The 23,477-nt window shown below is 52.5% G+C and overlaps 1 protein-coding gene across 2 annotated transcripts; it reads left to right on the forward strand.

The window, feature by feature from the left end:
* The first annotated feature begins 1,583 nt into the window (after window positions 1-1,583).
* On the forward strand, window positions 1,584-22,660 carry LOC128576445 (L-gulonolactone oxidase). Of its 2 annotated transcripts, XM_053578619.1 has the most exons (12): window positions 1,584-1,736; window positions 2,618-2,719; window positions 4,963-5,088; window positions 6,636-6,730; window positions 7,531-7,621; window positions 11,316-11,501; window positions 14,320-14,427; window positions 15,303-15,379; window positions 18,018-18,167; window positions 18,940-19,104; window positions 21,003-21,093; window positions 21,683-22,660. In XM_053578619.1, the coding sequence occupies exons 1-12, from the start codon at window positions 1,734-1,736 to the stop codon at window positions 21,809-21,811; spliced, it is 1,323 nt and encodes a 440-aa protein (XP_053434594.1). In that variant the 5' UTR covers window positions 1,584-1,733; the 3' UTR covers window positions 21,812-22,660. The 2 variants fall into 2 exon arrangements, with proteins under 2 accessions (XP_053434594.1, XP_053434595.1); XM_053578620.1 differs by lacking the exon at window positions 1,584-1,736 and having other exon boundaries at window positions 2,698-2,819.
* The last annotated feature ends 817 nt before the right edge of the window (window positions 22,661-23,477 follow it).

The following is a 23,477-nucleotide window of genomic DNA, read 5'->3' on the forward strand; positions in this document are numbered from 1 at the left end:
ACCCTTGACCTCCCCCACAGAGTGATGGTAACACAGGTTGAATGAATCGATATGCACTATTTCTGCTGAGTTTTATTTTCTCACGTAATTGGATTTTTTTCATTAAAGGCAGTTTATTTATAAAACCGAAGGGACTGGCTTAGGGTGGAAGGGCTGCATCCAGGGGCTCTGGGAAATCTCACGGAGGGCGAGAAGCCCGGCAGGGTCCCACCACACCCCGGCTGGCTGCTGAGTGTGTTTGAAAACAAGCCACTCTGACTGGACCGCAGCTGAAAGGGCAATTTGTGGGAGGGGAGCAGGACATGTGGGGTTTTTTTGAGAGTCTCACTTTGTCACCCTGGGCAGAGTGCTATGGCGTAACAGCTCATAGCAACCTCCAACTCTTGGGCTCAAGTGATCCTCTTGCCTCAGCCTCCCCACTTTAGGCACCCACCACAACTCCCAGCTATTGTTTTTGAGACAGGGTCTTGCTCAGGCTGGTCTCTGACTCCTGAGCTCAGGCCATCCACCGCCTTGGCCCACCATAGTGCCAGGATTCAGACGTGAGCCCACCACGCCTGGCCAGCAGGACATTTTTTTGTTTGTTTGTTTTAGAAACAGAGTTTCAGGAGGAGGTGGGAAACAAATTACCCGATGCTAGGTAGTACCAGGCCACCCCTCAGCAGTCCCCTCTCCTCCTTGCCACATGCTTCTCAGTCCCCAGCCTTTGACACTGACCCCACCCATCTGTCTGCGTGTGGGCCACAGCCTTGGGGCTTCTTTCAGGGTTGTAGGGCAGGGAGTGGAGGACAGACAGCAGCCAGCCAGACAGGAGCTTCCTCCGGGTGCCAGCCCCCAGGTCCCCTCCCCAAGCCCGAGGCTCTGTGGGGCTCTCTCCCTCCCTCAGGGGCAGCCCCAGCTGCACAGACTAACTCCCTGTCCTCTCTCCCTCTGCCTGACTCCAGCCTCGGGTGCTGTAACAGAGAACCACCAACCAGGTGACTTAAACGCAGTTATTTCTTCACAGTTCTGGAGGCAGAAAGTCTGAGATCAAAGCATCTCCCTGGCTTGTAGATGGCATCTTCCCCCTGTGTCTTCACACAGTCACCTCCACATGTGTCTGTGTCCTTGTCTCGTCTTTTTTACCAGGACACAAGTCAGAGTGGATGAGGGCCCTGCTCTCCCCCCATGCTTCGGCTGCCGGTGTTATGTCCTGTTTCTGTAACGGTGGGGGCGACTGGGCCTGTTCATTGCAGGACTCAGACCTCATGGGCATAATCTGCACTCACCCTCCTCTGCGCCAGGGCACTGTGGCAGTCCCCACATTAGGAGCTCCCCAACTGGCCCCCCACATCACAGCCTCCCCTGACCTTTTAGCATTAAGGACCCAGTTTTGAGGCTGGGGGTGTCTTTGTCTCCAGAATCCCCAGGGCAAGGTCATAGGTGAGGCAGCTTCCAAGGTTTTGAGCAGACACCAGCAGAAACCCTACCCTCCTAACTTCTGGCTAAGAGAAGCCCTGGGGCACGGAAGGAGTGACCTATGTGACCTGCTATTTGTTAACAGCCTCCGCCCTGAGCCCTGCTAGGGTGGAGCCTGTCCCAAAACCGTTTTGATCTGCTTTTGCTGGCCCCAAAGCCCCTTGGCCTGAGGCAGCTGTGGACATAGCTGAGCCGGCCCAGCACCAAGGTCCCTGCAGCCCTGCACCTGCTGCCCAGAGAGCCAGAGTTGGCCAAGGCCACTGACCGCTGGAGCCATGGTAGGGACCCGTGGTGCAGCCGGTTTGGCCCAGCCGAGCTGTGTCCAGTCTGGGCCTGTAAGCTGGGTGGGAGGCAAAATTGAGCCAACTCTAGAGCCTCTTAGATTACACTTGAGACTCCGGGGAGGGCCTGGGGTGCTGGGGAAGTGTGGGTCTGGGTTTACCCCAGCACTTTCACAGGGCTGCTGTGTGAGCTTGGGGAAGTTACTTCACGTCTCTGAGCCTCCTCACTTTCTGCTTCTGAAAGTGGGTGTAATATTTCCTATTCATGGCATTACTGTAAGGTCTAAAGAAGGGTCAGTGTATGGAGGATGCCAGCACAGTGAGAGCAACACAGTGGGCGTCCAACAAATGGGAGTCTTCTCCCCAGGACCCAGGGCTGTGGGCTAGAGGCTGGGGAATCTCCCAGAGGGGTCAAGCCTGTGGGGAAGGCTGCAGGCTGGGCCCAAGTCCTTCTTGGGCCACCAGGACTGGCTCACACAGCCCTGTCCTGACCACCTTTTCAGTCAGACACACCGTCCATCAGGCAACAGCAAGGTGGCTAGGGCAATGGCTGGAGCCCCAAGTCCCACTCTCTCAGCCTCCACCCCAGCCTCTCTAAAACTCCCTTCCCCTTAGAATGGGCAGAGTTCTCCACACAGTCTGCCCACCTGCCCACGAGAGATCATAACAGGAGGCCTCTGCCGAGCCACACTCCACCTTCCCCTGGCCCAAGAGGTGTTTAGGGCAGAGAAGCGCCTGGGCTTAGTCCTGTGACCTCAGCCTCTGTCTCTGCCATGGTGGGGGTGGTGGGGGTGGTGGGGCAGTCAGGGGACAGTCAATGGGGTTGGGACAGCCCACACCTGCTTATCTGCTGAGATGTGGCATTTTGCCCGGCACAGGTGCATGGGTACAAAGGAGTCAAGTTTGAAAACTGGGCGAGGACCTACGGCTGTTGCCCAGAAATGTACTATCAGCCCACGTCCGTGGAGGAGATCAGAGAGGTGAGTGTCCGTCTTGGCACAACGCCAGGCCTGGAATAACCTGGACCTGGGGGCCACAGCCCTGGCCCCAGAGAGGAAGCTGGGACGTGGGACTTCTTAGGTAAGGTCGCACCCCAGCCAGAACTGCCGGCCAGGTGGGAGCCTAGTGATGTTGGCTACTCCCAGGCTCCTGCCCTCTCTCCCCATCCAGCTCTGCCTGGCAGCCACCTTACAATCCTAGGCTCTCTCCAGTCTGCGCAGCTGGAGGCTAACGACCACTAGGTGTGTATTTCCAGCTTAAGTCTCTTGTCTGAGCTGTAGACTCACCTAGGACTTCTCTGGTCTGACTCAAAACCATTACCAACTCGCATGCCATGTTTTTGGTTTTGTTTTGCCTGCAGCCTGTTCTATCTCGATGCTCTTTATAGGATAACCAGCTGCTTAAACTGAAAGCCAGGAAGTGGGTCATGGGTCTCCCTTTATAATTGTCTCACGTCATCAGTTCTACTCCAGATGTGTTTGGTTCCAGCTCCCATCATCTTCTCTGCAATACCATGGCCACAGTGTAGGCCGGGCCACCATCTGCTCCTCGTCCACTGTGACCTGGGAGGGCCTCCACCCTGCTCTCCCTTCTATTCTTTTTTTTTGGTTGCAGTTTTTGGCTGCGGCCAGGTTTGAACCTGCCACCTCCAGTATATGGGGCTGGCGCCCTCCTCCTTGAGCCACAGGTGCCGCCTCTCCCTTCTGTCCTTGCCTCCCTCTCAGTCACTTTCCACAGTCAGCAGAAGTCATTTCTTCTTTTTATGTTAGTGGGCTTTGATTGCTTTCCTGCTGAAAACCCATCAGAAGCATTCTGGTGTTTGGGGAATAAAACCTGAACTTGACTCCCGAGGTTGTATCCCCCGGGCCTGTGTCTCCAGCCTCCCTAAGGTGCCTCCCGCCCTGGCTGGCTTCTGTCTTACCGCAGGGCGTGGGCACATGCTGCCCCCTGCACCTGGAGGGCTCATCCCTTCACTTTCATCCTTTAGGGCTCAGGGTCAACTTCTCTCCAGAGGAGTTCTGCTGTATCAGAAGTCTGTCCCAATTTCTCTATCTCAGCTCCTTGTTTAATCTCCTTCATGGAATGTTTCTAACTGGTAATTATGTTGTCAACTTGAACATTTCCTTGCTTTTGGGTCTCTCCCTCCTCAAGGGTGAGGCCACACCCTCTTCTTCTGCCCCGTGTCCTGAGCACCCACAGCACTCTCGGGGCCCAGCACAGAGGAATCAATACCTACTGAATGCATGAGTGAATGGGTGAATGAATGAGTAAACAGGACCCAACCTCTGCCCTTACAAAGTTTATATTGGTCTTTCACCCGACAGTCAGGTATACAACTGACTCCGTAGGATCCAGATGTCAGCAGCTCAAGCAGAGGAGGAAAAAGTGCATTCCAAGTGTGAGTGTGTGTGAGAGAGCATGTGTGCACAGGCTTGTGTGTGCACCAGTGAGTGTGTAAGTGAGGTGGTCAGAGGACGGCAGCTCTAACAATAACGGTCTCCATGGAGTGATCATCTAACTGGATATCAATACGTGCTTCATACCTACTGCCTCCCCAACTCTCAGAACCCTGTACAAGGTAGTGATTATTATTCCCATGTTACGGGTGAGCAAACTGAAGCTCAGAGCAGCTTTGTAATTTTCCCATATTAACAAGTGTCAGAGCCAGGATTCAAACTAGGGATTGTCTGAGCTCTAAGCCCCCAGCTTCTCCAGGGATTTTCTGAGCTCCAAGCTCCCAACTTCTCCCTGGTCCATGTGGGCAGGAAGGTGATGATGAACTTGAAAGGAATCAGTGAAGGGAGGTAAGTTCATTCATTCATATAACAATCCTCAGAGGTGCCTACTTGTGCCAGTGCTCAGGGGACAGTGTGAGGCCCACTGGAGGCTCTTGTAGGCCAGGATAAGGAGCCTAGATCTTATCACCCTTGAAAAGTCACACAAGGGGCAAAAAATGCAACTGGGTTTGTCTTTAGGGAAGCTTCATGCCCATGGAGAGAGTGAGCCCTGGAACTTCAGGGAGGTTGCTTATTTCTCCAGCCCAGCTCACTTCCTGGGTCTTCTTCCTGCCTTTTTCCTGGGGTGGCCGGCACGAGGCCTGTAGCCAAGCGGGGTCCTGGAAGGCTGCCTCTCCCAGGCCACCCACAGCCCCTGCAGGCCAGGTGCAGCCCCTGCACCCTGGCTGCTTCTCGGAGAAAGGCCTGACTCATCTCTGTCCCAAAAGGTGCTGGCCCTGGCCAGACAACAGAACAAGCGGGTGAAGGTGGTAGGCGGTGGCCACTCACCCTCAGACATCGCCTGCACGGACGGCTTTATGATTCACATGGGCAAGATGAACCGGGTCCTCCAGGTAGGTACTCAGACTCCACCTTCCTCTCGCTACCTGCCCTGAGTCCTGAAAGTGACACCCCAATTCCTGGTCTGCCCTGAGCACCCCTTACCTGAACCTTCTCTGGGCTTGTTCAGGCCTCTTGTCAGGTCTTCCCAGCCCTATGAGGCCAAGGAGAGGATGTTGACCTTCCTCTTTTGCCAGGGCCTTCCTTCCACTTCTCAATAACAGAAGAGGTGAGTCTGACCCAAAATAGACTCACAATGACAAATCCACACGGGCCCAAAGTGGCACTCAGGTAGTTTTACAGATGGAGAAACTAAAGATCAGAGAGGGTGACTGACTTGCTTGGGGCCACACAGCTGACCAGTGGCAGAGCTGGGCACAGATCCAGAACTGATGTCAGCTCCGTGTGGAATGCCGTCCATGCAATTCAGCCAGCACTTGGTGAGTGTCCCCAGGTGCCTGCCCCGAGTCAGGCGTGCTGCATGCCAGGACTCCCATGTCATCTGCTGGGATCAGCTCCCTTCAGCCATTTTTTTTTTCTTAAGACACAGTCTCAAGCTGTTGCCCTGTGTATAGTGCCATGGCATCGTAGTTCATAGCAACCTCCAACTCTTGGGCTCAAGTCTTAGTTTTTCTATTTTCAGTAGAGACAGGATCTTGCTTTTTGTTCAGGCTGGTCTCGAACTCGTGAGCTCAAGCAATCCACCTCGGCTTCCCAGGCTGCTAGGATTACAGGTGTGAGCCACCGTGACCAGCCTCAGCTGTCATTTTTGCCAAGTAATCTTTCCTTCCACCCGCCCCACTAGTGAGATTCTGGGATTCTTTCTACCATTTCTTTACTTGCTCAGGCTGACCGTCTCCACCTCTTAGACAACGTTCCAGCCACATTCGTCATGGCAGTAATGAACTCTGATTGCTAATTAGTGAGGACTGGGCTCCAGCAATTGATGTTACCCAGCTCTGTGCTCTGGGTCAGCAGGATGCACTTGTGCCTTAGAGTCAGACAGATGACGATTCTCATCTCCGTTGTGACACCGATGTGCGTGTGACCTTGGGCAAGTGCCATCAACTCCTGGAACTCAGTCCTCTCACTGTTCTTGCTGTCCAGGGCTGCCATGGAGATCTCATGACACACACCCTCGCCCATGTGGCAGGCACCAAACAGACCTTGTGTCTCTTCTTCTCCCTCCCGGCCCTTAGTCTTTGCCTGAAACCTCCCGGGAGGAGGTGGGGAGTAAGTGGAGAATTTGAGCTCCCTCCAGCAAAACCAAGACCCTATGAAACAGGGCCCTCTTTTGTTGGTGATTTTGCACAACTACACAAAGCAATCCCACCTTCCTAGTCTGGGCAGTGTGGGGGCACAAGTGCGGCCTCATTTCACCTGTGAACAGAATAGTTAGGCAGAAAATTCTCAACGCCCCAGTGTTCTCAGGCTCCTGCCAGGGAGGTGGCTTGAGCTAACCCCAGGCTGAAACATACCCACATCATCTCCCTGAGCTCGGTGGCAGGCATGGGGACTGCGTGATGGTCTGGCTCCTCCCAGCCTGGCCTGTCTCTTACAGGTAGACAAGGAGAAGAAGCAGGTGACGGTGGAGGCCGGCATCCTCCTGGCTGACCTGCACCCACAGCTGGACCAGCATGGCCTGGCCTTGTCCAAGTAAGAGCCTGTCCCCGCTCCCCGGGGCTGTCTGCCACTCCCTGCGCTGGACTGGCTGGATGCTCAAGCATCTGATAGCACCAGAAAGGAGTGCATCCCAGGCGCACCCCTTTCCCTGGGCTCCCGCTCTTTCTCCTCCGTATGCCTGTCTCTTCCACCATGGGTTCAGGGGCTGCTGTGTGGGAATAGAAATGAGCTGAATGTTAAATCACAGTCTCGAACAGAGGGCAAGACAACCAGAGCTTAAGTCTTTCTGAAAACTCAGCAATGAACAACTCCGAGGATCCAAACACAGGCAGAGGCAAGACAAGCCCCCAGAAGAACAGAATAGCAGGACACCTGAGCCACAGGGCTTCCTGCCTTGCCTGTCTATGCTGCCCTTGTCCCTGTGTCCAGCCTGGTGTCAATGATTGCTCCGGTTTAATATCAGGGGGCTTCCTTTGAGAGAGGCATCAATGCAGCCAAAGGCATGAATCTCTAACTGTGGAATTCCAACCATTAGAAACAGGTGACAGGTATTTTGGACAGTGGGGTAACAATCTCTTCCCAGTTGGAAATCACCCCAGGGGAGCCTGTGGTTGGTCTTCAGGTGGGGTGGTCTGACTGCCCCAGCTTGAGGCATTGTGATTCCTTTATACTCTACAAACCACCTGTTCCGGCCTCTCTAAGGGTCACAGCTGAACTAAGTCATGGAAATTTGGGACTAGGAGTCAGGTAGGAGAGGGCCTCACCCCTCACTCTTGTGTGCCTGTCTCCTGGGAAGCCTAACTGGTCCCTCTTATTCCCCCTGCCGAGCACAGCCTGGGAGCAGTGTCAGACGTGACCGCGGGTGGCGTCATTGGGTCTGGAACACACAACACGGGGATCAAGCACGGTATCCTGTCCACCCAGGTGAGTCCCCTTCTTCCCCAGCAATGCTGACCCAGCTCTGCGGGGTCTCAAACCAGCCCAGGCCTCCGCCTTTGGCAGGGACTTGACAGGTGCCCCCAAGGTACATCACTGCCCTCTCTCTCTCAGCCACTTCCAGCTCCACGTGTATGCTGGTGTCCTCCCACCGCACCTATCAGGAGCCTCCCAGCCACTCCTTGGAAGACGTGGGTGGGAAGGGATGCCATAGCCCCTGAGAGGTCAGAGCTGGGCAGGGGACCAGGCTATCCAGGGTAGCACATGAAGGGAGAGGCCACAACAGCCTCCAGCTCATGGGCCTGGAGTCCTCACTGGGCCTTTGTGAAAAAACATTTCTTAAACCTCACAAGATTCCAGTCTGGAGAACTGGTTAAGAGCACAGGTTTCATAAATGGTGGGACCACACCTACAGTGCATCTTAGAAGGGTACAGGGAAACTTACTAAATGCAGAATATAAATGTCTGAACACAACTAAGAAAAGGCCATGAAGGCTATGTTAACCAGTTGGATGAAAATATAAAACCAGCACATGGTACCCCATGACTGCATTAATGTACACAGCTATGATTTAATAATAATAATAAAAAAAAAGAGCACAGGTTTGAGACCAGACCTGGGTTCAAAACCTGGCCCTATATTTAGGTAGGAGCCTAATCCCCCTGGACAGTTCTGTAAAAAACCATCATCTAAAATGGGGAGAATAATCCTCAACTCAGTCCCTGAGCCAGCGTGCGCGTATGTTAAGTGCATGGCCAACAAACAGCAGCTTGAGGATGTCTGCGTCCAGAGCCACCCTTTGGAGGGCAAACACCTTCAACTTCCAATATTAAGAGGTTCTTCCTCTGGAGCAGACTGCTGGGACAGGCACACAGAGACCCCCTGTGCCAGCACTGCCATTCCCAGCCATGATGTCATTTTTCTCCCCTGCACCAGCCCACTCGCACTAGGGACCATGTGGCCTCGGCCAGTGGAGCAGGGACTTGGATTTCAAATCTCAGCTCCACCATTATTGTCTGTGTGACCTGGAACAAGTCTCTATCTCTGCCTGCCTCAGTTTGCTCACCTGAAAAACAGAGTTGCTCCTGACAGCAAAGCAGGTGGGGTGCTTAGAGGAGTGCACATAGTTAGGGCTCAATACATGCTTGTGATAGGTTTTGCTTATAAGACAAGGCCTTTTGCAGAGCCCACGCTTTGTTCTCAGCATTGCCAGGGGCTGGGCTACATGGGTCCCCTAAGTTTCCCCTGGATTCCCTGTTCATGTGATGGTTCTACCTTCTGCCGAGGCTCTGATGAGGACAGGTGGCCATGTGAGCATTGCTCATGGTGACTTCTGGGTGCTGAGTGTCATGTGGTTCAGGCTCAAAGCAGCACTGACTTCAAAAGCAATCTCTAAGGGGTGTACTTTTTTTTTTTTGGCTATTTTTATTTTTTTATTAAATCATAGCTGTGTACATTAATGCAATCATGGGGTACAATGTGCTGGTTTTATATACAATTTGAAATATTTTCATCGAACTGGTTAACATAGCCTTCCTGGCATTTTCTTAGTTATTGCGTTAAGACAATTATATTCCACATTTAGTAAGTTTCACATGTACCCTTGTTAAGATGCACCATAGGTGTAATCCCACCAATCACCCTCCCTCCGCCCATTCTCCGGCCTCCCCTCCCCTCCCTTTCCCCTTCCCCATATTCTTGGGCTATAATTGGGTTATAGCTTTCATATGAAAGCTGTAAATTGGTTTCATAGTAGGGCTGAGTACATTGGATACTTTTTCTTTCATTCTTGAGATACTTTGCTAAGAAGAATATGTTCCAGCTCCATCCATGTAAACATGAAAGAGGTAAAGTCTCTATCTTTCTTTAAGGCTGCATAATATTCCATGGTGCACTACTATTATGTACTTTGGTTTTTTATTTGTGTATCTTGAACTCAGCGAAGGTAAACTGAATTCGCTGTGACTGCTCCTTAGAATTGCTCTGCTTTCTCACCAGCCTCGTGTGTGTCCTCCCACACTCCTTGTCTCCCTCCTCCCTCTTCCGCCACAAAAACCTCCAACAATCACCAGGCAAGAGGGGACATCCCAAGGGGAAGGACCCAGGAAGGGGGGCATCAAGGCTACTCACGTCAATCACTCGTGAGCCCTCCCACAGTAAGAAGGTTTGCAGCAAAGCACAGAGAGACCTGTGGGTCCTGATTGCCTGGGGCCCACCCTGAACACTGTCATTTCCTCCTTAAAATGACAGTTCACGTGGCCCAAGACAGCCCTTTGGTAACGGTGGGAAAGAGCATGACAGCCACCCCTCTTCCTGAGCTCGGGCTCCAGTCCTAGCTCACTGTCCAGGACTGATGTCAACTCAGTTGCCCCAGATTCTACAAAATGATCAGCGGAAGATGGAAGTCATTCTGAGTGGCCACAGATCAAGCACATCAGAGACTTACTGGCCGCTTCTCTTAGGAAGCCCAGCTGAGCAAGCGTGGAAGCCCAGGCGGCCAGGGGAGACAGTACCGTATTCACACCTGGTGTCAGCGGCAGGACAAGGGGAAGGGGTTGACATTTTCAGTGTCCACCACCCCTGGGCAGTTTGCTGCACACTTGACGTAGTCTCTTGTCAGATCCTCCCCACAACCCCCGAGACACTTACTGTTATTATCCCCACTTTACAAACAAGGAAACAGATGTTAGATCACATGCCCCAGGCCATACCCAGTCCGCAGAGTGCCATGCTTTATTGAGTCCTGGGTCCCGTGGAAGTGATTCACAGGCCAGCTCTCAGCCACTGCTCTGCCTCTTGGACAAAATCTAATTTTTGTGAAAATCATTCTGACGCCCTCACCCCCACAGATGGCCACCCTGCCCCATTTCTGCCAATTCCTCCTCTCTGGTCTTGGCTCCCTGTTAATCGGAATTAGTTCAGCTTTATCTGTTCTCTCACCCTGAGCACCCAGCTGCCAACTACACGTGTCAAAAGCAATTCCCATCCACATTAGTAAGTGGCAGACTGTGAGAAGTACCGAAGCCACAAGGAAAGAGATTTCTTCTGGAGGCAGCGCCAAGGGCCAAGACTGGGGAGTCAGTTGTCTGCTTCCCTCTGAGTGTCCTAGTCTTTGCAGAAACCCTAGGTTGGGTGTGGCTGAGTAGGAGAATCTAGTTCTTCAAGTGAACGGGTCCCCAGATATGGGAGAGGACATTTTGGCTGCTTCCACCAGGAGGAGCAGCAGGCAGAGAGCAGCACGGGGGACACCGGATCCTGGTATGTGGGGACAGGGGGGCGAGCCCGCCCCCAGCTGCTCACACACCCTCACTCTGCCTGCCCAGCACCTTTACCCAGGAGCTCACGGCTCTGTGAAGCCTCATCTCCTCTCAGAGCCTCCTGGCAGAGGAATTCTGCCTTTTGAGGCCCACGGGAGGAGAGAGGCTGCAGTTCCAAGAGGACGAGCCATCAGGGTCCATGTGACCTCATGCAGTGCAGGGCCCACCCAGATGGAGCCTCCCGCCCCACCTCCCCTTTCTCCCTTGAGACAGACCTTGGGTTGTGACAGTATCCTGGCTGGGAGGTTCCCCTTGCTCAGGTAACAGGGAACAGGTGACACCTGGCCTCTGTCCCAAGAACAAACAAGGAAGTGAGGGCAGTGGCCATGGGGGTTCTGAAGTGTGGCTCTTCCCTCACTGGCAGGTGGTAGCCTTGACCCTGATGACGGCCAGTGGAACCATCCTGGAGTGCTCCGAGTCCAGCAATGCAGAGGTGTTCCAGGCCGCACGGGTGCACCTGGGGTGCCTTGGGGTCATCCTCACCGTCACCCTGCAGTGCGTGCCCCAGTTCCACTTGCAGGAGACGTCCTTCCCCTCAACCCTGAACGAGGTACCACTTCCTGGCTCCCCACCACCCAGCCTCAGAAAATAAAGGGAGGACCTCAGCAAGCGGGCCCCACTCCACTGACAGCCCTCCCTGAATGGGGAGGAGCTCAGTTCACCTCCCCACCCCTTCCTTGGCCCTAGGGATGCTATGGCCAGGCTAGTGAAGCTTGCTTAGAAGGTTAGTGAAGCCCAGAGGACCTGCAGGGGCTGGCAGGGCCCTGAGAGGGGAAGGGGGTTGGGTGGAGACTTGCCACAGGAGACGTGGGGCCACCACGAACTGACCCTATGGAGGGTGCCCACTCTCAGCTGCACTGAGCCAGAGGTTGTGTCTAGGGCACCCTTTATAATGATTCTTCACAGCAAGGTAGAAGGAGTCACTCTCAGGCTTGCTGGGTACCCAAGGTTACATGTAGGGTATTTGGATCTGGATGATGAGAGGCAGGAAGGATGGCCTGTAGTTGATAGCAGTGCCTTTGAAATGAATGAAAAGTAGTGTTAGATGGATGATATGTGATGGATGGGTGGGTGAATGGGTGGGTAGATAGATGGGTGGTTAAGGGTGGATGGGTGGCCGGTTAGATGGGTGGGTGGGTGGATGGATGGATGAATGGATAGATGGACAGGTGGGTGAGTGGGAGGATGAGTGGATGAGTGAATAATGAATGCTGGATGGATGGATGGATGGATGGATGAAGAGATGGATGGATGGATAGATAGGTGGGTGGGTGGATGGATGGATGGTATGAAGCAGATCTCAAGTGCCCAGAAGGAATCTATGGTCCCAAGTTCCTTGGAGTTTTGGTTCTTCTGTAGTCACGGGTCATTCAATATAAGCAAATCTTCTACATAATGGAGGTGGAGTGATGTGAGTGGTACTGACATGACGTGGATAAAACGAAGATCCTGGGTTTTGAAATCAAATGGGCATGGCCTTGAACGCTGATTCTGCCACTTGTAAGCTGTGACCTTGTACCAGTCATTTAATCTTACTGAGCCTTAGTTTCCTTATCTACAAAAAGACTAAATAATATCTACCTTAAACTATTGAATCTGAGGAGTAAATCAGATAAGTTCCATCAAGTGTCTAGTTCAGTATTAAAACGTGCCCCCCATGACCCTTGGTAGGGGATAAATGGAAACTATTAATATGATTATCCTGGTTAAACATCTGTACTACCAGAATTTCTAGTGCATTAAGCCTCGGGGCAAAGGCTTTACATGCAGAAGATCCCCCTGCTCAGACTCATGAGTTTGGTGGAAATCTCTCCTCAGAGCTCTCAGTTGGTGACTGAGAAAGTGGTGCCAAAGACAAGAACTGCTGCCCAAGGTGGGTGGCATTTTCAGCCCCATGATTTACTGCTGGGTGTGTGTACGTGAGCGATGGCTCCATAGCTTATTTGCTTCCGCTCTCTCTACCCGAGCAGGCTTTCAAGGGCATCTATGAGGGGCTGAGAAAGCTCATGACAAACAGGGGGAAGAGCTGAGCTGAAGCTGGAAAAATACAACATCGGGCCTTACTCCCCTGCAAGGGAACAACTCCACAAGGCAGGGGGCGGGAGAGAGGACGTGGGGATTTCAGAAATCATTGTCAATCTTTAGCCCTTTGTGCCGCCCAAACCATAACAAGATCTAATGGAGTGCAGCTGGCTGCTTGCATCACCCGCACCCGCCTCCCCAAGGCAGGCTTGGTTCTGGTGATATGCCAGCTTTGTCGTCCAGATGCCCACCACTCTCTGCTGTTGACTGGGGAACCCCTGGCCATGGATATAGAGCCCACCACACTGGCTCACAAGCCAGGTGACCCACTCCCAAAAGCTAACTCAACAATGCTACAACTCTAAACATGAGGGACAAATCACATTAGAGCTGTTCGTGTCAGTAACATACCACGGAAGAGGTTCCTTCTGGACCGAGTTCCCTTGGCGAGGTTCCCAGACACCTAAGTAAGAGAAAAGAAATCCATGATTCCAAGGACTGTCCTCCAGATAGGACAGTTAGTGAACCCTGCTGGGAGAGAGTATAGCTCATGTCAGGACGGGCCCTGAGAGGGTCCCACCACTGAGCAACCTCTTGGTGCTCAGTGAGGGGCGACAGGGAGTACTGTGCCTACAGCACTGAGTGGCCATCCATAGAACCAGCCCAGTTCTGGCCCTGCCCTCTGCAGCGCTGGAGCTAAGCAAGGGGCCCCCCTGCATTTGCTGCTGGGATTCTGGACTTGATTCTGGAACTTACTCCAAGACCAATGTTCTTCCCTAGCCCCACAACTGCCTGTCAGACCCCAAGTAGTGACAGAAGCAGTCGCCTGCACCTGCCTGGTGCTTAGCATGTGCCTGGTACCCTTTTAAAGACTTCTTTTTGGCAGTTTTTGGCCAGGGCTGGGTTTGAACCCGCCTCCTCCAGCATATGGGGCGGGCGCCTTACTCCTTTGAGCCACAGGCGCGGCCCCCTTTTAAAGTCTTCGTAGGTGTTAGCTCATTTAATATTTATAATTGTCCCAATGGCAGAATTGTCATTCGCCCCATTCTACAGCGGAAGAACTGAGGCATGAAGATGTCAGGTCACTTTCCCAAATTCATACAGCTGGCAATTGCTCAAGCCGGGACACGTAAGAAGTCACCTCTGTCCTCTAAGCCGTTCACCATCTACGCAGACCATTATAATGTGCCGTGTTTTAGAAGACTCATTCTGTGCCATTGGCAGTGTCAGGACACTTTTCGCTTGATAGGGAGGACCTGAGGCACACCCAGGCCCTGCCTTCCAGTACACTCCGTCATCTCCCCGCGACCAATGCCGATTCTCCCCTTCCCTCCTGCTGAGATCAGGTCCTCAACAACCTGGATAACCACCTGAGGAAATCCGAGTACTTTCGCTTCCTCTGGTTCCCGCACAGCGAGAACGTCAGCGTCATCTACCAGGACCACACCAGCAAGGTACCCTCGGCCTACGCCTGTCCCCACCCCGTGTCCCGGAGCAGACGCTGCCTGTGATTTACATATTCCCTCCCTATCCTCACCCACAACCTCAGGCCACACAGCTGCCCTCTCCCAGAGTGGCTGACACTTGTGGTCAGGGGGAGGGCAGCAGGTTATGAGGGGAGTGTCACTGAGTTGGGGGGGGGCGCGGAAAGATCCAAAGGTAGAAGAGGGAAGGAAGGTGACAGAGCGAGTGTCCAGTATGTCTGCAGTGGGGTGAGTCGGGGTATGGCCAGGGGACAGCCTGGATCTGGGGGAGGGAAGCAGAGGACAGAAGGGCAGGCAAGATGGGAAAGGGTAGATGAGAATCCTGGATGGCTGGGCCAGACCCCCAAGACCGCCCAGCACACCCCACCTCCTCCAGTTGCACAGTGGAGAGGCCGATAGTTTTATCTCCCACATCCTCCGCAAGCAGATTGCTTCCCAGCGGGAGAAATCAAGCCACCACTTAGGATGAATGGTGCTGGGGCAAGTCAGACAAAGGCCAAGGCCGGGACACTGCTGCGTGGAGGGGGTCAAAGTGGGGATCTCCAAGGGTGGTCACTGGATACCTGGCTCCTGGGCTTTCAAGAGGAGGGACAGGGGGCACATCTTTGTCTTGTGCAAAATAAATATCTTAAATACATAAGTAAATTTAAAAGCATGAAATGTAAGGGCATAGGGGTTGGAACTGGCTCTGCCAGAAAGTGAAGCTTCCAATTGTCTGAGTGGGCGGGTACCCTCTCCCCCCTCAACAAAGCTGGGACACAGCTCCCCGTCATGGGACACTCCAATGTATGGATGGAAGGCAGCTCAGTTGTGGCCCCAAACTCATGACAAATTCTGCTTCCCAGCCCCCGTCCTCTTCAGCCAACTGGTTTTGGGACTATGCAGTCGGATTCTATTTACTGGAGTTCCTGCTTTGGCTCAGGTAGGATGCGTGGTGCCTTCTCCAGGCGCCAGCCACACGCAGTAGAAGATGTGGTCCACGGGGAGAATGTCTCCTGAACCTTGGTGCACGTACACTGAGTCTGTCTCCTGCTCAAGAGCTGTGGTTTTGACCTTGGCTGCACATTTGAGCCACCTGGGGAACTTTTTTATCCAAGGTCAGACCCCATTCTCTGGCCCACAGGGGACATGGTCAGTCTTCCCACATCGCCATATCTTCCACCTCCCTCCCAGCCTACGGTCTCTGCTTACACTCAGGCCCCATGTCTGCCACTGGACAGGTAACTATGAGAGATGAAGAAAGGTTTGGGGACCTGGAGTGGTGGCTGCATCTAGCCAGGGCATAGAATGGCATCTTCTAAGAATTTCATACTTAGTACTAGCAACATATATTTTAGGTATAAAGAATAATATAACAGGCACCTCTGTACTCATCACCAGCTTAAAAAGCAAAACAACACAAGTACAGTTGGTGCCTTGTCCCCAGGGGGGACCCACCAGGCTGAGCTTCATATTATAGTTTGATGAATCCTGAAATGACAATTGTTTTTATTTCAGCTCTGTTAGTGACATTTATTCCTGTTGGTATGTGTGACTTTATTTTTCACTGTACATATTTTTCACAGAAAATGTATTCCGATTCTTGTTGGTGAACATTTGGGAAGTCCTGGATGTTTCAGATTTTTTTTTTTCTTTTTGCCTCTCCTTCTTCCTCAAACCTGTGCACTCAGGCAATCCACCCACCTCGGCTTCTCAGAGTGCTACAGGCATGAGCCACTGTGCTCGGCCGAGGGTGACAAGTGAGACTGTCTTAAATCATCTCTAGATTACTTAGGCTTAATACAACACCCACATGCCACTTCGCTCATGCACTTAAGGTAGTTCTTGGCACATGGCAAATTCAAGTTCTGTTTTTTGGATGTTTATGGAACTTTTTTTTCCTCCTCTGATGTCAGCTCGGCTTACAAACATCCACAAACACGGGTGGCCCCTCAGCCCCACCCCCACCCCCACCCCCGAGCCGTCATCAGTAGAAAAGGGTTTATTTTATTTTATTTATTTTTTTTCCTTTTTTTTTTTTTTAATTAAACCATAGCTGTGTACATTAGTATGATCATGGGGTACCATTTAAACCTAAGACATGAAACTATAAAAATACTAGAAGAGAGTGTAGGGAAAACCCTTGAAGAAATTGGGTTGGGTGAGTTTTTTATGAGAAAGACCCCCCCGGGCAATTGAAGCTGCTTCAAAAATACACTGTATTTTTGGGACTTGATCAAACTAAAAAGCTTCTGCACAGCCAAGAACACAGTAAATAAAGCAAGCAAACAGCCTTCAGAATGGGAGAAGATATTTGCAGGTTATGTAGAAAAGGGTTTAAATGTGCCCTTGGCTATCTCATCACATACTGTGCCTGGGGTGTGGGCTGAGGCATTCCTTTCCATTTTTGTAGCGTTCCTAGAAAGTGACACATCACCTTAATTTACAGATGAAGGAACTGAGGCTCAGAGAGGTGTTTTCAGAGGGTCGCTAGCACGCAGCTGGGATGGGACCCAGCCGGGCAGTGAGCTGGGCTGCAGTTTTCTCTCCCACTGGAGGTGGCCAGGGGACTGGCTGGCGCTCGTAGCAGGTTCTAGACAGGGCTGAGATCAGTCCAATTTAGGTCTGAATCTGGGGATCAGGGGATGAGTTATCCTTTCCTTCAGGGGATCAACCCCTCCCCAGGGTGGGGGAACTAGAGGGGGCACCAGATGGACTCACCATTTGGACCCACAAAGAGGATGAACTGCCTGGAAGGTGCCAGGAAGTGAAACACAGGAAGCAGGAAGCCACCAGGTTGGATCCAAGGCAGGCAAGGGCCAAGGGGCCTGATGGAGGGAGCCCCGTGTGAGGCCATTGCTCCAGCTCCATCTGGATGATGAATTTGGGGCGAGAGTGGAAAATGCCCCGTTGGCTTTCTCCCTGGGGCCTCAGCATCCATCACAGCGGCGCGACAGCTTTAGGTACATTGTCTGTGCGCCCGAGCCCAGGGAGTGTCCAAATAAATTGGGCTCTAAATCACAGCTGCCACAGGCGGTAGCAGCTGGAAGCTCCAAGCGCGCTCCGGGCCTCTGAGCCCAGCTGTGTGACTCCAGTTTAGGTGTTTCCAGGAGCTGTGTCCACCTGTCCCTGTGGCTCCAGATGGCTTCCCAAGTTGTGGAAGGAGGGGGGGTTACCACAGTCTTTAAGGAATTTAATCTGACAACACCCAGTACAGTTAAACCTCCACTCACCCTTTGTCCCAACAATCCAGAAAAGCTTTGGGACAAAGACATGCGTTATAGGGCCACATGTGGTGGCAAGACACTAAAAACATCCCAAATAGCCATTAATTGGTGAACATGGAATAAAATGTGGACTGTCCAGAAAGAATGCCTTAGAGCAATGCTCGCTGACCCGGAGGCATTTCAAAGCTGTAGATGAGAAGCCAAGGCTGGCTAAGGCGAAGGATATTGAAAACGAGGCCCTGGTTTGTAAAGAGTTCGGCTCAGTGCCTGGCACACAGCTGGTGCTCAATAAATGCCTGGTATCATGATTATTATGCAACAGCCCCATGCCCTCCTCTGCCCTGTCCACTACAGCACCTTCCTGCCGAGCCTCGTGGGCTGGATCAACCGCTTTTTCTTCTGGCTCCTGTTCAGCCACAAGAGGGAACATAGCAACCTCAGCCACAAGATCTTCAGCTATGAGTGTCGCTTCAAGCAGCACGTCCAGGACTGGGCCATCCCCAGGTAGGCTCTGCCCAGGCTACAGTGCGTTTCCTAGAGCTTTCCCTCCCTGCGGTCATGGTCCTCACCGCGGCCCGGCAGGCTGAGTGCCAGGCTCTGAGTCTCATCCCCTTTCTGCAGGTGGCCATAGGCTCCAGTCCTCTGCCAGTGCCCCCAGACCACACCTCTCTGCCACTAAATCCCCCCCCTCTGCCTGCCTGCCCCATCCAGCCTCAGGCAGTGCAGTGGCAGGTTTGAGATTAGAGGTGGGGCTCCCCGGCCAGCTTGTCTGTCTGAAAGGCCACTCCCTGCTTCCTGTCCCTCAGCCTCCCTGAGGCCTCAGCCCACTGTGGCTTTCTAGCTTCTCCCTCACTGTCACTTTCTCCAGGGAAGGAGGGGTGGTGCCTGGGCTCAGGGGGACACCCCTGTTACCGTGCTCAGTGCTTGGTCCACTGATCTCTAGGTGGGAAAATACTTGATGCCAGGTGCTGGCAGTCCTAGTCTTTACTCTGTCTGAAGAGTAGAACACAGAGGGACCTGAAACAACCATACCCACAGGTCTGGGGGCCCCAGGGGCCAAACCAGCAATAGGCAGATCTCCAGGGACACACTGCCACCTCCTCTCCAGAGCAATGGGCCTCCCGAGGGCTGGGTGCCCCTGTCATGGGCATATCCATACACCAAGGCTGGGGCCAGCCTCGGCACCACGTGGCTGGAGTCTGTGCAGAGCTGGGGAGGGCTCCTGGCTGTCCCTTCCCACCCTAAGGTCTGGATTCTGTCCTCGGGCTGCGTGCAGAGAGAAGACCAAGGAGGCCCTGCTGGAGCTGAAGAACATGCTGGAAGCCCAGCCCAAGGTGGTGGCCCACTTCCCCGTGGAGGTGCGCTTCACCCGGGGGGACAACATCCTGCTGAGCCCCTGCTTCCAGCGGGACAGCTGCTACATGAACATCATCATTTACAGGTGACGCACGCGGAGGGATGGGCGGGAAGGGAAGGGCGGGAAGCCACCCCTCCTACATGAAAGGACCTCTCCCCCCTTCCCCAGTCTTTTGGTTCCAGGTCTAATGAGACCTTCTCTGGGGGCCTTGCTGACCCCGGCAGCCGGAGACGGTGTCTCTCTCCTGAGTTCCCACAGCCTTCTCTCTGTAGACTACATACACCATTCCTAGTCTGTACCACATCCCTGGAACAATTAGCATGAATCCATAAGGAATGCCGGTAGGAATATTACTGTTCATGACACCCATATGATGGGATGGCAGGTCAGTCTATCGCCTCAGTGGTCCTGACAGCCTGGAATGGTGTGTAGAGAAGGACTCTGAGGCCAGGTTTAAGTTCAGCAGAAGGAGGAACATACTTGATGCCAGGTGCTGCCCGGACACATTTTCCATCAGACCAGCCCTCCAGGCACCATGCTGACACCTGCATGGTGGCTGTGCCACTTTTTCCCAGCTGGTTAGGCAGTGGTCTCAGGGTGAGGCTTGTAGACAAGGGTAGTGTAAGAAGTTGGTCTTTCCTAGAATATCTTGCCTAAGATGTGTCTTCCTTTCACCGCTCCTCCCCCACCTCTCATTTGTAACAGCCCTTCCCTAACTTTGCAGAAGTCCTCCCTCCTTCCCACCCTGAATCTTACGGTGGGTATTTCTCCAAACTTCTAGGAGGCCTAAGTGACAATTAAGGATCACACCATTCCTGAGGTCCAACAGAGCCAGATAAGAGAGTTTCTTTCTTTTTTTTTGAGACAGAGTCTCAAGCTGTCACCCTAAGTAGAGTGCCCTGGGCATCACAGCTCAAAGCAACCTCTAACTCTTAGGCTTAAGTGATTCTCTTGCCTCAGCCTCCCAAGTAGCTGGAACTACAGGCGCCCACTACAACACCCAGCTATTTATTTTTTGCAGTTGTCATTGTCTAGCTGGCCCCAGGGTAGGTTCGAACCTGCCAGCCTTGGTGTATGTGGCTGGTACCATACCCACTGAGCTACGGGTGCGACCCAGATGAGAGAGTTTCTGAAAGATGTATGGAAGGGGCTGTAGCTTATCTCATAGATGTGGTGTGGCTCAGACCTTCTCTGTCCATCTTCTCATCTGTCTGTCTATTTAACTTCTCCCCTGCCTGTGAATTCATACTCAAAAATGAGAAAGTTGCCATGGGGATGCACCTTAACATGTTTATTTGAATTTTTTCTTTTTTGAGGCAGAGTCTCATTCTTTCACCCTGAGTAGCATCCTTGTAGCTCACAGGTACTGCAAACTCTTGGGATCAAGAGATCCTCTTGCCTCAGTCTCTGGGGTAGCTGGGACTACAGGCACCTGCCACAATACCTGGCTAGTTTTTCTATTTTTAGTAGAGGCTGGGTTTTTCTCTTGCCCAGGCTGGTCTTGAACTCCTCAGTTCAGCCTCCCAGAGTGCTAGGATTATAGGTGTGAGCCACCACCCCCAGCCAACATGTTTATTTGAATTTTTAATCAGACTTTTTCCATCAGTGGGCCTGACCTGTGGCTGGCAGTGTGAAGGCTGCTGGAGTCACGGGTTAGGTTACAAGGCCGAATTGACCACCATCAAATAAGGTGACTCTGGTATCCCAAGGCTTTGTCAGAAAGATATCTAAATAGCATGTATGTGGATACATGTAATTCTCTGAAATTATTTAAACTCACAATAACTTTCAGACACAAGGGGACACACACTTTTTCCGAATTCTTTGAGGATGAGCAATGAGCAAAAGCCCTTTGTCTAGCAAAAGGCACACAAGGGCAAAGCCACATGAGGCCCACGTCACCCTCCAAGTGAAGGCCCCCTGACTGCTGGAGGGGCCATGCAGGCAGAAACAGGGCTCACCATCTTCTCTGCCCTAACCAGGCCCTATGGCAAGGACGTGCCGCGGCTGGACTACTGGCTGGCCTATGAGAACATCATGAAGAAGGTCGGCGGCAGGCCCCACTGGGCCAAGGTAAGGCCTGCGGAAGGGCCTGGCCCGGAGGCCAGCAGCTGCTGTGCATAACGGCCTCCACCAGAAGGCGCTGCTGCTCTCTGCCCCACAGCCTGCTGGGGGTGGGGGCACTGCCGGTCAGGAGGGACTGAGTCTGGACCACCTGCCTGGCCTTGACCACCTACCACACCCAAGTTCTTGTTATGACAGCCCAGAGATTGTGATGCCTTCAGAGTTTTCAGGGAAATTTCTCTTCTTTCACTCTTTGATTCTCATGGAAGCCCTCTACGCAGGATAAGGTCAGCATCATGAGCTCATTTAACAGCTGGGAAAGTGAAGGCGACTCAGAGGTGTGGCAAGACTGACTTAGCAATGAGTAGTGGGACTGGGGCCACAGCCACCTCCACCTTGTCACGCTGCGAGGTTCTGCATGCTAGGCCTTCCCCACTCTCCGAGCAGCCCCTCCTGTCTGGGTCTCCAAGAGAGCATGTGTACCCTGGGGTGAGGGTGTCACATGGGCAGGCTGGTGGACACAGTGGTGCCTGGTTTGCTGCCCTGCTGACCCACGAACTCTGGGGACCAAGCCCCTGGTATGTGGTTGCTTCCACAGGCGCACAACTGCACCCGGAAGGATTTCGAGAAAATGTATCCTGCTTTCCCAAAGTTCTGTGCCATCCGGGAAAAGCTGGACCCCACTGGGATGTTCTTGAACTCTTATCTGGAGAAGGTGTTCTACTGAGCAGGAGCACAAAGCCTGTGCTGCCCACACCAACGGGAGCAGATCTCCCTGCAGCTGTGGTGATGAGCTGAGCTCCGGCAACCCCCCTTCTCTTACATCCTTTGTCCTCATGGTACCCCCAGCTGGAGGTGACCTAGTTCTCACAACCCATTGTAAACAGACCCCCCCATCCCAAGCCTACAATCACCACATTGTGTTTTCCCAGGAGAAGGGGGATCCTTAGGTTGTTATTCTGTCCAGAGGTGCAGAGATTTGGTCATTCAGGGGTTCCACCTGGGTGTGAAAGTAAAATTCTCAGGGTCTGTAGTTTCAGGGGTTCCTTCTCCAGCCGTCTTTGGAAGGGGCCCTGTTGACACACATTTGGACCCAGAGGCTGTGAGCCCATTTGGATGCGTGACCTCCTATAGCCTGACAGCAGAATGTCTATTTCAGGGATGTCTGGGGAGTGGGACCCTCTGTGGCTTCTTCTTAATAAAAACCAAGAATTAATCCCCTCTCTGTTCCCACCTCTTTACTTCCCAGGTAATTCTCCAGGAGCAGGAGACTTCCCTCCCAGGGTAACACAGGTCTTGGGCTCGCCTAGAAAATGCTCCTCATATTCCTTTTTTCAAGTTTAGTTTCAATTTGCCCTTGACCTGCCACACTTTGTGAACTTCGTGGAACACATTCCTTGAGCCTTTACTATGCCCTAAGGGCTTTAGGAGAATTAATAGAACCTTAAGATAGGTTTTTGCCCTCAAGAACTTCGTATTCTGGGCGGCACCTGTGGCTCAAGGAGTAGGGCACCAGCCCCATATACTGGAGGTGGCAGGTTCAAACCCAGCCCCGGCCAAAAAGAAAAAAAAGAAATTTGTATTCTAAGGCTAAGAGTGATATTTCATGCCTGTAATCCTAGCACTCTGGGAGGCTAAGGTGGGTGGATTGCTTGAGCTCAGGGCCTGAGCACGAGCAAGACCCCGTCTCTAAAAATAGCTGGGCATTGTGGTGGGCACCTGTAGTCCCAGGTACTCGAGAGGGTAAGTCAAGAGGATCACTTGGGCCCAAGAGTTTGACATTGCTATGATTTACCCCATGGTACTCTACCCAGGGGGACAAAGTGAGTCTCTGTCAAGAAAAGAAAAAAAGAAGGAAGGAAGAAGAAAGAAAGAAAGGAAAGGAAGAAATTTGTGCTCTATTCACTTCTCCCGTGAGAGGCTAATTTCCAGAATACACAGAGAACCCCTACAAACAACCTCACCAACAAAAATACAAAGAACCCAGTCCAGAAAGGTACACAGAGGATTCGAATAGACATTTCTCCAAATAATATCTACAGGCTCAGCACCTGTAGTACAGTGGTTACCGTGCTAGCCACATACACCAAAGTTGGCGGGTTCAAACCCAGCCCGGGCCACCTAAACCACAATGACAACTGCAACAATAAAATAGCCAGGCTTTGTGGTGGGCGGGAGGCTGAGGCAAGAGAATCGCTTGAGCCCAAAAGTTTGAGGTTGCTGTGAGCTGTGACACCACGGCACTCTATCCAGGGCGACACACTGAGACTCTGTCTCAAAAATAAATAAATAAATAAATAACAAATAAGATCTACACATGACCAATAAGCACATGAAAAGATGCTCAACATCACTCGTCCTTAGGGAAATGAAAACAAAACCACAATGGGATA

The sequence above is a fragment of the Nycticebus coucang genome, chromosome 24 (genome assembly GCF_027406575.1).
Source record: "Nycticebus coucang isolate mNycCou1 chromosome 24, mNycCou1.pri, whole genome shotgun sequence".
In the NCBI taxonomy this organism is placed as follows: domain Eukaryota; kingdom Metazoa; phylum Chordata; class Mammalia; order Primates; family Lorisidae; genus Nycticebus; species Nycticebus coucang.